At 36.9% G+C, this 13,857-nt stretch overlaps 1 protein-coding gene across 1 annotated transcript in view; it reads right to left on the bottom strand.

Moving 5' to 3' along the window:
• Positions 1-13,857, bottom strand: part of PDE3B (phosphodiesterase 3B) — a 177,609-nt gene that overhangs the window by 33,891 nt on the left and 129,861 nt on the right. The window contains exons 5-7 of the mRNA XM_052652560.1: positions 8,771-8,877; positions 1,459-1,660; positions 805-881 (exon numbers count right to left, since the gene is read on the bottom strand). Of these exons, the coding sequence (XP_052508520.1) occupies positions 805-881; positions 1,459-1,660; positions 8,771-8,877 (386 nt within the window). The remainder of the gene's footprint in view (positions 1-804; positions 882-1,458; positions 1,661-8,770; positions 8,878-13,857) is intronic.

A 13,857-nucleotide genomic window follows, 5' to 3' on the forward strand; every position in this document is an offset into this window, starting at 1 on the left:
CCCTGAAAGGGCCTGTCTATTTCTGGCTTACCTTTACTCTTAAGATGCAATACTGCAGAGTTTACCAGGTTAATCCTATCACGGCAGACTTTCAGCTCTAATCTTTATCTCCATAGTCCCAAGAAGCTGTCCCATGAAGCTACCAAAAGGGACTGTTTGTTCTATCAGTACTGGCCCCTCTGGAAGAAGCAAACACCTTTTGGTAGCCCCAAACTCGAGACTCATTTCCTAAGTCTCTCTTCTCCTCCAGGTCTTACACTGGATATTCTGAGGAGCCCATTAGTTCTTCAGTGGCTTCAAGCAGATTGTTGTTGCTAATAGTTTGTAAATTTTCTAGCTACCTTCAGGAGGTATGTTGCTCTGAGTTACCTAGTTAACTATTACTGGATGCTTGAGTCGTCAGTGTTTTAAAATTATAAAACAACTATAATTTTATCACCAACAATATTCCTTTTTTGAGGGTACGTTTCAGAATGATATAACTAAGTTTTAAAACTTGTTTGTGTAATTATTAAAATGTATGCAAACCCTTCTGAGCTTACATAATGCAATTTAAATTTCAATGTTAATATAATTTCACTATTTATGAAGCCTAACCGTAACATAAGACTATGTTAATTTATACAGCACATTTTTACCCTTCATAATACTTTCACCATTTATTATTTATAATTTGCTAATAACTCCTCTGTAAAGTAGATGAAACATTGTAATCTTTGTTTTAAAGATATCTTAACTCATTTATTCATTTTAAAAAGCAATGTTAAGATTGTTCTTAAAGACATATGACTTTTGCAGTCTCACCTGACTTTTCCCTGTGGCAGTCTGTACCAGACTCTGGTTCAGATGCTGAATCATATTTCAGTATTTGATGTCCACAGCTTGTAAAATAAAACAGGTAAATATGTATATATGACAAATGAGACAATTTTTGTTTTTATCTAAATACAGTCAGAAAATCTGTTGTTGTTTTTTTAAACTGTAAGATCCCAACTGGAAAATACCCTAATATTCCAATCTCTCTATAAACTTAATAGGCTTTATCCTAGAAAACATCTTTGTCCCTGTGAAGGAAATAGCATATTTTGAAAGTAACCCTGGGATTAGAGGTAAACACCATCGTAAGAGCAGAAATGAAAATGAACATCAAATGAACTGGTTACTGTAAGTAAGTACTAAATTAGTGCATAAAATTACTAGTACTAAAATAATTTTCATACATTTACTGATCTCTTATGATGGATAAAATACCATTATATTTCCCTTTAGATGGAGATCATTTAGCTGGGAAATGAATAACAGCAGTGAAATGAAAAAAAAAATTGTTTAGAATAAAAACTACTAGATGAAGAAAAGGATATAGTATTAATCATCTAGTTATAATACAGAACTAGAAAACTAGGAGTACTTTATTAAAATAACCTGTATTTTGAAACCATAAACATCTGGGAAACTTACCTGTTACATAAATTGCTATCAGAATTTCTAAACTGCTGATAAAAATCTGGTGAATTGGGTGTACTGCTCAAAGATTTGTGTAAAATGACAGGTGGTTTAGTAAGAAATTCAGCAGTATCAGGAAATTCTATAGGTGATCGGTTAGTTGGAGAGCCAGCAGACACTGGTCCATGACTGGTTGAATTCAGGCTTGGTAAACCACCTTAAAAATTGAAAGAGAAGAAAGAGATATTATGTATGCATGTATCTGTTTATTGTCTATGTTTGGGTACTTATAAAGTTCTTCTTTAAAGAAAGCAAAAGTGAAGTCGCTCAGTCGTGTCCAACTCTTTGCGACCCCGTGGACTGTAGCCCAGCAGGCTCCTCCATCCATGGGATTCTCCAGGCAAGAATACTGGAGTGGGTTGCCATTTCCTTCTCCAGGGGATCTTCCCCACCCAGGGATCAAACTCAGATCTCCCGCATTGCAGGCAGATGGTTTCTTTTTTAAAGAATGCAAAGCATTTACAATTAAATGATAAAACTACATTTCTACATGGAGCTATCATCAAGACATTCTACGAATTCAGGCAGCATATAGACTATATTATCATCAATGACCGTGGAATAAACACCCTGTGGCAGGATGACACATAATAGTAAATACCAAGAGTACGAGGAAAATGTACATTATAATGATAATAATGTGTGTACATGATAATGAGTGGCACAGATTTTCCTAATCCCTATTAATCTTCATCTTTCGTCCCTACCAGCCTGATTATCCGTTTTACCATCTTTACTGTATTTTTTAATACAATAAAATTCATTTTTATTTTGGAAACAGAGTTCTTAGTAGCATTGAGCAAGCTAAGCATGATAAAATTATATGAGCGTATGATAAAATTATATGAACACAACAGTAGATCCCTTAAATAAAATCTACATCTTTCCAGCTCATTCATTCATTTAACAAGTATTTGAGAGCCTATTATATGCTGGAAAATGTGCGGGGTTTCACAACGGAGAAAAAGATGCCATCCCTACAGTGTTCAACAAACCTAAAAAAAGCTAGTGGAAAATACAAACAAGTGCTAAGTGAGTGCTAAAATAAGAGGGAAAAAGTGCTTCAGAAATACATCCCTAATCCTGTTAATTTATTCAAGAGCCTTTGCTAGGTACCTTGAACTAAGGGTGCATCTAGAGAGGTGTAGGTAGATTTAAAACTTTGTTTCAAAAAAAAGATTCAAGTAAAGTGAGAATCAGAGAGGAAAGCAAATAACAGTTATTAAGGTACCATGGTATTTTCAGACATAGTTACAGATGTATGTGATGGTTAATTTTGTGTGTCAACTTGGCTGGGCTATCATGCCCAGTTGTTTGGTTAAAATCTAGTCTAGATGTTGCTGTGAAGGTATTTTTCAGATGCGATTAACATCTAAATCACTAGACTGAATAAAGCAGATTACCCATTGCTATGTGGGTTGGCCTCATTCAATTTGTTGAAGGCCTTAAGAGAAAAAACTGAGCCCCTCCAGAGAGGAAGGAATTTTGCTTCCAGATTGCCTTCAGAGTCAAGAGTGCAATACTGACTCCTGCTACGACTTCCAGGTTGGCAGCCTGCCCTAATCGTTTCGGACCTGGCAATCTGGCAAGCCAATCCCCATCAGTCAGTCAATCACTGTCCCCCTCTCCAGTATATGTGTATGGGTATACACACATGCACAAACATCCTGTTAGTTCTGTTTTTCTGGAAAACCCTGACAAATACGATGTGTGTTCTTTTCGTTAATCTTCATAATAATCCTGTGAATTACACAGCATTTTCATTTCACATATGCAGGGCTGCCACTGCTGTTCTATCCAATTGACCTGTTTAGAGGCTCCTATAATTTCATATCATGTTAGGGCTGAAAAAAAGATTTTTTATAAATCATCTGGTCAAACACTTAAATGTTTCAGAAGAAGAGACTGAGGACTAGAGAGGGGAACTATCCTGCCTGTCAAAATAATGTTAGTTATTAACTGGAGACTAAAGTTCCAATTTTCAGCATTCTTTTCTTTAATTATACTGCTGCTGCTGCTGCTAAGTCGCTTCAGTCGTGTCCAACTCTGTGCGACCCCATAGACAGCAGCCCACGAGGCTCCGCCGTCCCTGGGATTCTCCTAGTGAGTGTCCAAAACTCTGACAAACAGGCTGAATGCTCACCACTCAGGCTAAAATATAAAACATGGCCAGAGATCAGAAACCCATGTCCAGTATCTAATTCTCAGTCCTTTCATTAAAGGAAAGCATTACTTTGACGTTATGGTACTGTTTTTCTTGTCTTTCTTTATATTGTACCACATATATATCTCTTTAACAATTTAGATTAGTTTTGCACTTTCTTTGAACTTTGTAAATGGAATCAGGCAGTATAAATGCTTTTATGCCTTGCTTACTTTACTCAACATTTTTAAAAGATATTTCACATGTTCACTCATTTTGAATGACATATAAAATTGTATGGATGAATATAGCACCATTTTATTTCTCTATTCAAGTACTGAACTGCCAAATTGTCTTCCAAAGTAACTGTAGCATTTTACTTTCCCATCAGTGATATATGAGTGTTCCTACTTTTGAACATTTTTCCAATTCTTGTTATACTGCCTTGAGAATTATAGACACCATAGTGGGTGTGAAGTCATGGTTCACTGTGGTTTTGATTTGCATTTCCCTAATGACTAATACTGCTGAGTATCTTTTCATGGGTAACTGGTATAACTCCTCTGGAGAAACATCTATTCAAATCTTTCACCAATTTTTTAGTGAGATCATTTGTGTTTTTATTACTGAGTTGTAAGATGTCTTCTGTCAGACTCTGGCCACCTGATGCGAAGAACTGACTCACTGGAAAAGACCCTGATGCTGAGAAAGATCAAAGGAGGGAGGAGAAGGGGACGACAGAGGATGAGATGGTTAGATGGCATCACCGACTCAATGGACATGAGTTTGAGCAAGCTCTGAGAGTTGGTGATGGACAGGGAAGCCTGGCATGCTGCAGCCAATGGGGTTGCAAAGAGTCAGACATGCCTGAGCGACTGAACTGAACTGAAGACATCTTTGTCTATTGTGAATACACAAGTTCATTGTCAAATTATAATTTGCAAATATTTTCTCCCATCTTATGGATTGTCTTCTCACTTTCTTTAGGTGTCTTTTGAAGTGCAAATGTTTTTCATTTTAATGAATTCCTATTATCAATTTTCATTCATGCACTGTACTTCTGGCGTCATATCTAAGAATATCCAAAGTCACAAAGATTTTCTCTTATGTTTTCTTCTACAAGTTTTATGGTTTCATACTTAGATTTGAGTTTATGAGCATTTTAGGTTAATTTTTGAGTATGATGACAGGTATGGTTCAAATTCACTCTTTTTCATATGTGTATCTATCCAGGTGTTCCAGCATCATTTATTAAAAACACTATTCCTTCCCCATTGGATTACCGTGGCACGCTGACTGAAAATCAGTTGACCATGTAACGGTTTATTTCTGGACTCTCAATTCTATTCCACTGATCTGGAATATCCTTATGCCAGTATCACTGTCAATCAGTGTCTTGATAACCACAGCTTGGTAGCAAGTTTAAATTTACAAGTGTGAATGAATCTCTAAGATTTTTTTTTCTTTTTTACTGAAGATTGTTTTGGCTACTCTGGGTACCTTGAATTCTGACATGAATTTTAGGATCAGCTTGTCAAATTTCTGCAAAGAAGCCAGCACAGATTTTGTTAAGCATTGTACTAAGTTTAGAACCATTTGAGGACTATTGTCCTCTTAATACCACCAAGTCTTCTGATCCATGAATATGGGATATCTTTCCATTTATCTGGGTCCTCCTGGGAATTCCCTGATAGGACTCCACACTTCCACTGCTGGGGGCACAGGTTCAAGTCTCTGGATGAGGAACTAAGATCCCACATGCTGTGCAGTACCAAACAACAACAAAATCATATTTGGGTCTTTAATTCCAACAATGTTTCATAGTTTTCAGTGTACAAGTCTTGAACTATTTTGCTAAATTTATCCCAAAGCATTTTATTCTCTTTGATGCTAACTTTAAATGGAATTCTTAATTTCAGTTTTGCACTGTTCATTACTAGTATAAAGAAATGTAACTGATTTTTGCGTACAGATTTTATATCCTGCCACACTGATTAATTTGTCTATTTGTTGTAATACGTTTTAAGGAATTTCTTAGGATTTATAAATATATGATGATGTTGTCTGCAAATAGTTTTACATCTTCCTTTCTTTGTTTTTACCTAAACTTCTCAGAGTAGAACCTCTAACCCAATATTGAGTAGAAGTGATGACTATTTTATAAGTATTCAAATTATTTTATAATTTCATCATATAATTTCTAATTCTTTATATTCTTTCCTTGGTGAGATATTGTTTTCATACTCTTCTTACTTTAGATATGGTTTCCTGAAGTTCTTTAAAGATATAATGGTAGCAAATTTAAAGCCATTGCTAAATCCAAAGTCCAAGCTCACTCACGGAAATTCTGTTGGCTGTTTTTCATCCTGTTTCTTTGCATGCTTCATAAATTTTTTTTAATTGAAAACTGGACATTTAGATACTATACTGTAACAATTCTAGTATCAGATCTCTCCCACCCTCAAGGTTTATGTGGCTTATTTTGTGTTTGTTCATTTTATTTCTGACTATTCATTGAGTGATCTCCTGAACTCATAATGTAGGGTTTTTTTCCACTGAGGTGTGTAGCCACTGAGTGCTCTGATGCCTTTTTTCCCCTTTCCTCTTTGATTTATGCTTGACTTCTTAGAAGTCACCCGTGGGTCAGTATGATTTAGTTGAGACAGAAAATTTCTTTAAATGTCTTGCCTATGTGTCATCATTTGTTGATGGGAATATGTTTGAAAAGTTACAACTTCAAATTTCCAGGCAGTTTACAAAACAGCTTTAGCTTTTACTTCCTGCTTGTGCAGCACTTCAAGGTCAGCTACAAGTGGAGCAGCCAGGGCCTTCTTTCACAAATCTTTCCTGAGCATGTGCACAGCCCTGAAAATGTCCTCAGCCTAGCAGATCTTCAGGCATATGCCAGAGCTTTTCACTTTCGTGTGGTCATCTAGCGTCCAGGATTTCCTTTTAAATTTCCAATCAGTTCTTGTTTGCCTTAGTTGAAATCACAGCTTTACCCACTCAAAATGTTGCTGGCAGAGGGTGGTGGGTGTTTTTTGTTGCTGTTATTTTTTTGGAGAGCTGAGCTCTCAGTCAAATGAATTATCCACAACAACCTGGGAACAAAGATGTTTTCCAGTGAGTTTGGACAAAACATTTACTGTACTCTCAGGTGGTTGTTGCTTTTAATGCAGTTTTTAAAGAGGTCAGACTCTAATGACTGCAAAGCGAGTGGCTTTTAGCTGTAGTACCACTGAGCTGGGGAGAGAGGGTTTGGGAACTGCTTTCAATTAAATTGTCATAGAATCCAAAGCCTCACCAAGGTTCAGTAGTTAGTTTCTCTTGTACAGATGATTTCTAGTGTGTTCTCTGGCTTCTGTTAACTTCCAAAATTCTGAAACAGTTTAGTTTTTTGCTCCTATTTTTGTCCCTGGTGGCTCAGATGGTAAAGAATCTGTCTGCAATGCAGGTGACCCAGGTTTGATCCCTGGGTCAGGAAGATCCCCTGGAGGAGGGCATGGCAACCCACTCCAGTATTCCTGCTTGGAGAATTCCATGGACAGAGGAGCCTGGTGGGCTACAGTCCATGAGGTAGCAAAGAGCTGGACACGACTGAGTAACACTTTTTTTATTTGACTGTGACACTGGATATTACAATGTACATCTTTGAAGTATTCGTTTCTTTTAAAACAGAACTTTTTAGTACTTTTCAATCACTGCTAGTACATCCAATGTACCCCTTTCCCCACCCTTTATGCCACTGTTTCCATATACTTCTTTATCCATTATGCAAACTGCAGGGAGTCATTGTTTTCATGCACCCACATATTTAGGCTTACCAGTGCTTTTCATTCGTTCCTGCAGATCCATGCTTCAATTTGGATCACTTTCCTCCTATCTAAAGAATTTTCTTTGCTAAATCTCAGTAGTGCACATCTACAAGCAATACATTTTACCTTTTTTTGTATAAAAAAAACTTGTTATTTCACCTTAAATTTTAAAGGATATCTTCACTGGATAAAGAATTTCAGGTTGGCAATTTTTGTTTTGGCAATACTTTAAATATGCCATTTCATCATCTTTGGTGACTATAGTTAATAATACTGTATTGTGTATTTGAAAGTTAAGAGAATAGATCTTGAAAGTTCTCATCACAAGAAAAAAACTTGTAACTGTGGTGACAGATGTTAACTAGACTCATTATGGTAATCATTTTATAGTATATACAAACATCAAATCATTTTGTTGTACACCTAAAACTAACAATATGTCGATTAACAGCCCCCACCCCCACCCCAAGATTCTATTAAGGGTGGCTTATTAGGCTATATCTTCCCTGATGGCTCAAATGGTAAAGCGTCTGCCTACAATGCGGGAGACCCGGGTTTGATTCCTGGGTCAGGAAGATCCTCTGGAGAAGGAAACGGCAACCCACTCCAGTACTCTTGCCTAGAAAATCCCATGGATGGAGGAGCCTGGTTACAGTCCATGTGGTCACAAAGAGTTGGACACGACTAAGCAACTTTGCTTTCACTTTGCTTCGCTTTGCTTTATTAGGATATAGGATACAGTCAGGATTTTTCCTACTCTCATATTAAGATTTTTTTTCCTCCTCTACAATCACCATGCTACAAAAGAATGCCCTTTACTGAGGGTTCTCCTTTGCTCTTTCTCTACAACTATTCAGGTTAAATAGTTCTATATTTTATCCCTGAATCCTCAGTGCCTAACAAAGTTCCTGATACACAGTATATGTTCAAATATTAACAAACAAATGAGCAAACTGTCAACTAACAGCCAACCCAAACTGCTTAGTTTTATGTTAACTTCAGTTCATTTCAGTTCAGTTCAGTCGCTCAGTCGTGTCCGACTCTTTGCGACCCCATAAACTGCAGCACACCACGCTTTCCTGTCCTTCACTATCTCCCAGAGTTTGCTCAAGCTCATGTACATTGAGTCAGTGATGCCATCCAACCATCTCATCTATGAATAGGTAATGAAAACCCTATTCTCAGCTAAGAATAGTTTCTATTCATACCTGAGAAAATATATCCTCAGTTATTAATAGGTAATGAAAAGTTTGCACTACCATATAGTTTGAGACCTCCCATATTTAAGTCACAAAGAATGATTTCTTACCAGCTCTTCTTAGACCTACATGGTGAGTTAACGATACAGATGATGACCTTTGCTTCGGGACTGTCAGTAGATTTGAACTAAAAGGCCCATTTAGATAGCATCCTTGACTACAAGGGAAAGATAACAGGTTAAGATTTTTAAAAACATGACAAATTCATTTTTTTCTTATGGTCTTCAATTCATTAGCAAATATCTGCTTATACATCCAGAGTAAAGCAGGCACCAGCAAATTTTTTCTGTAAAGAACCAAGTAGTAACTACTTCGGACTTTGCAAGCCATAAGGTCTCTGCAATTACTCAATTCTGCCACTGCGGTATAAAAACAGCCATAACCAATGATAAACAAATGAGTAAAATCATGTAAAAAACAGGTATGGTCCTCATTAGATCCACAGGCTGTAATTTGCTGAACCCTGGCAAGAAGCAGGTTATCAATATCACTGGAGGGCTCTTTGTAACACAGACTGCTACTCCCACCACCAAGATTTCTGATTCAATAGGTCTGGGGAAAGGTCACAGATTGGCATGTCTGACAAGTGCTTAGGTGGTCCAGGGACCTCACTGACAATTACTGACCTAAAACATACAGTTTTTCACTATCTTCCATTCCCCTTCTGCACAGATAATTGATTACCCGTTAACACAGTCATATCCTATAACTGAAATATTTATTGTAGGTTTTAGGGTCCTTATGAAGAAATTAAATATAGGTGAGCAATCATAGTATACCAATTGATACATAAAATGCATTTTAAGATTACATATTTTAAAGCCCTTGGCCGAGGGCCATACATATAGGACTTCCTTTCTTAGATATTCACTAGCCTTTTCTCTTCTGTTAGTCAACCCTGATGTGGGCACTTTGCCACAGGATTAAGAACAAATTTCGTGTCTTTATTTTTCACTCAACGTTTTGTTAGTATAGGCTGAGTTCTCAGTAAGCTTCCCCCACCCTCCAACTCCATTTTTTGTGTACTCCCATACCCCCTTACTCAGGAAGATCTGTTTTTCTGTGACCTTAGAGGTTTTTGTCCATGTCTGTTACATATATCCATGCCATACTACAGTTTCAGTGTTCACAGATGCTTACGCCTCACTAACGTGAATTCCTTTCAGAGGCCATACGATACACCTCTTCCATTCAGTTGTGGGTACAGCACAGTCAGTGCCTGGTAAAGGTGTTCAGGAGACATTACTGGATTAAATGAATGATCCTGTCTTTAGGTTGCTATTCTCACTTTTCAAAAGAACAGATCTTTTCTCTCTCCAGTTCTGAGTGAATGGACTCTTTCACTCACTCCTGCTTTGAGCCTTTCTTTGGACCTTTTTCTCAAAATCTAGTTTGTCTTATAATCTTATGAGATAAAAAAATTCTGGATAACAGAAGGCTTGTAAAAACAGTTGGCAACCAATTTATCAACAGAAAAATGTTCGTCAATAAAAATTATAAAAATAATAGCACTATTTTGAATATTATGTATCATCCATTATTTTAGGTAATTTGCATACTTCATCTCTTTTATTCATCTGAACAACTTTGTTATTAGATAAGAAAACTGAGGCTTTGAGAGGCTTAGTACTGTGTTAAGCTAAAATTCACAGTGGCAGAGATAAAATTCAACTTCAAATTTCTCTGACTCTTAAATTTTTCTGACTCTGAAGTGTATGTATGCTCTTTCCACAAGACAATTCTGATGTTATCTTTGTGTGTTTCTCCATCTGTAAAATTAGAGGTTTAAAATAAAGAACTTTTCTAAGATAACATCTAGCCTCTAGATTCTGTAATTTTTTTGCTCAAGCTAATAGTAATAATAATTTGTTCACAATGTTTAAAAAAGAGGCAGTATGTTCATAATAACACTCAATAAACTCATCTCCCTACCAGTGTGCAATCATTCTTTGTATTTGAATATTCATTGCCTTCAAAAGGAGTGGGAGAGATGGGGAAAGAAGAGTAGCAATGCCACCCAGGGCAATATTCAAATAGAACAATCTGTGTACTCTACCAACACCTACTTCCTTATTAATATTCAAAACAAAGACAGGTTTTTCTCCTTCAGAGAAGAGCCCTGAAGCACACTCCCTAGTCTTCTACCTGAACGGGGGCGAGGAGGGGGTGTCTTCTAGTAATTAAAATGGTTAGTTGTTTAGAATTGAGAAGTATAGGTCAAATTACAGGTTTTCAGCTCAGTTCCAGAATCATCCCATTAATTCTTTGCCTAGAACCAGATAAATATTTACCGTAATGAGATATATAAAACAATACTGAAGAAAATAGAGGGCAAAGTAGGCTAGGAGTCCCAGTGATTATTAATAGTTGGCAAGAAGATGATTAAAGTCAGAATTACATTGCAAGAGATGTCAAATGTTACGGTCATAGAGTTAAGCCATATATTAACAGCTGATTTCTAAGACAATCAATGCAAATTACCCTCACAAGGTTTATATCATTTCATGTATTATTTTTTAAGTAGCTGTAAAAACTTGTTGGCTATACAATGTCCAGATTTTGCAGAGTCATTATCTTAAGAACTGAGTGGGATGACACCAGTTAGCTGTCTTGAATCTCTGCAGTTCAAATAGGGTCCAGGCTTTAGTATAATTCGCTAATAAATTATGAGACACATAATTGAGAAGCTGGTTCCCAAGTACATTATTTAGGGGACATACTATTGCCAGGCAACGTTATTAGGTTTAATTAAAGAGTACTTTCCGTGATGAACGATGAATCAGAATAGGTTAAAGGCAAGCCTCTTTGGTGGTGTAGTACCTACAGCTGATAGCCCTCAAAGTTTTGGTACGGGATTTGCCTGTGTTTCCCAGGGAAAATCTGTTCAAAGGAAATGAGCTGTGAGCTCTGAATTTGTACCGTCTGTCCACAGGGAGGGTCTGGGTCCCAGCAATCCATGGACAGCAGTTCAGCCAAGCTTTCAACTCTAATGCTATGCATTAGATACTAACAGCATTAGATACTAATGCTGTGCCTGGATAATTCAACTGTCAGCTAACCCCCCAAAACATAAATTCAACCTTGCTGGAATTTCCTGACCAGCAAAACTTCATCCTAGGTCTGAAACTGAAGCAGAAAACAGTATCTAGTGTCATGTGGATAGCATATTCCTGCATGATACTTGTTATGCAGCTGTTAATCTTCAAAGACCTGTTTTAATGTAATCCCAAACCCTTCACAGTAAGTCCAGCAGGTCTCAGAAGGGTCGTAATGTCTAAAACAGGTAGGAAATGAAAATTTCCATGAAAGAGCAAAGAAAACATGTTAAGGAGACTCAGAAGCAAAACAGATTACTATTCCTTAGAGAACAAAGGAGGGGTGTCAGGGTGTTACTCTTTAGCCGTGACATCTGAGGCCAGTCTTTAAGGACATACAGGAGTAAGGGTGAGAGGTCTATTCTAGGTAGAAGGGCACACATGTGCACAAACAGAGGGAATATCAAACAGTTTAACTTGCCTGGAGTTTCAGATAAATGAAAGTGATACTGGAGTTATTCTAGTGTTAAAAAGTAATGGCCTTCTTAATTAACATCTCAAGTCCTCTCAGAGATGAACAGTGCTAAGAGTATGTAACACAGCAGCTGTTCAACTAGAACTCTCTCTTCTTATGTTTTTCCTAGTAATACCTATCACAAAGTTTATAATACTTCATTTTTTTTCTCCAGGCAAAGCATTAAAAAAAAAAAGGCAAAATTAAGTCCTATCTTACACTTTACACAAATAAGGCAACTAAAAAGTATAATTCAGCTTAATTTTCTAAGGGAGTGAAACTAAAAAAGTTTTATGAGAAGACTTCAAGGAAGTTTCCTCTTCAAGGAAGTGTCTTCTTTAAGGAAAAATCTAACACAACTTATGTGCCTGTTATTTTCATGTAGAGAGCTCCCCAAACCATTTTTCTACTTCTCTTTGCGAGATTGCTCATCTATCTGTTTAATTTTTTCTAAGTAAGGGTGTAGCTTTGTCATGAGGGATTAACAGAATTTCAAATCTCAGGCTAAGAACTGGGGCAGTATTCTACAGGCACGATAAAGGTTCAAAAACTTAATGATTAGAAAAAACAATAAATCAAAATTTTGTTTAAGGACAATTTCTGGTGGAAGGTAGGAGATGGATTGGGTAGTGAAGAATATTAGAAATGGGAAGGATAATTCAACAGCCCACATAAGCAATAATGAAAGCATGAAATAATGTAGGCAAAGTGATAAAGGAAAAAGGGAATAGAGAGGTAAAGAGCTTTGGAGATTAGACGTGACAGCTGTTATCTATAGAGTAAGGCAACAGGATGTAAAGACAACACCAAGGTTTTCTAGGTAAATCAGTTTTGTAAGCAACCACAAAATTAGAGGATTTCAGCCAGCACTGTGCCAGGAAATGACAGAAAAACAGTAACAGAGGGAAAAGCAGCTGGAGAGATGAGAAATTAGGTTTCAGACATAGCTTCAGGGAGCAAGAGGTTCAATGTTTACATCATGTTGAAATCATGGGCAGGGTCATTTAAAATCATAGAGAAGTTTATGATCAGAATCTACAGCTGCATTCATATCAAAACTAGGAAAGGTACTCTCCATTCGGGAGTACTCTAATAAATTTGAAACGAATGCCTCATGAGTTCAGTCACTAGCCTGTTAGTTCTGTGCTTCTAAAACCTGAAGGTTCCCAAACAAAATGTCACCATACATTAAAGATGTATAGCTATGCTGCCTAATACGGTTGCAACTTAGGTCTGTATGATAGCTGAGTATGGTTCTTTGTATTTTAACTAATTAAAATCAAATCAACTGTAACTTCCTTAGTCATGATAGACACATTTCAAGTGAGCAATAGACACATGTACCTAGCGACAACCAAACTGGACGCACAGCTATAAAACATCCCCATCGTGACAGACATTTCTACTGGACAGCACTGATCCAGAGACTTGAATTTCAAAAGGAAGAGGCTTGTAAATGCTTCACATATTCCCCTTTACCCTATGTTCAAAGTACACTTAGAAATTCATTACAAAGCAGCTTCAGCTCCTGCACACTGGAAAAATTCCTTCTAACCTTGCCTCTTTAAAGGAGATGTTTCATAATACC

The sequence above is a fragment of the Budorcas taxicolor genome, chromosome 15 (genome assembly GCF_023091745.1).
Source record: "Budorcas taxicolor isolate Tak-1 chromosome 15, Takin1.1, whole genome shotgun sequence".
Taxonomy (NCBI): domain Eukaryota; kingdom Metazoa; phylum Chordata; class Mammalia; order Artiodactyla; family Bovidae; genus Budorcas; species Budorcas taxicolor.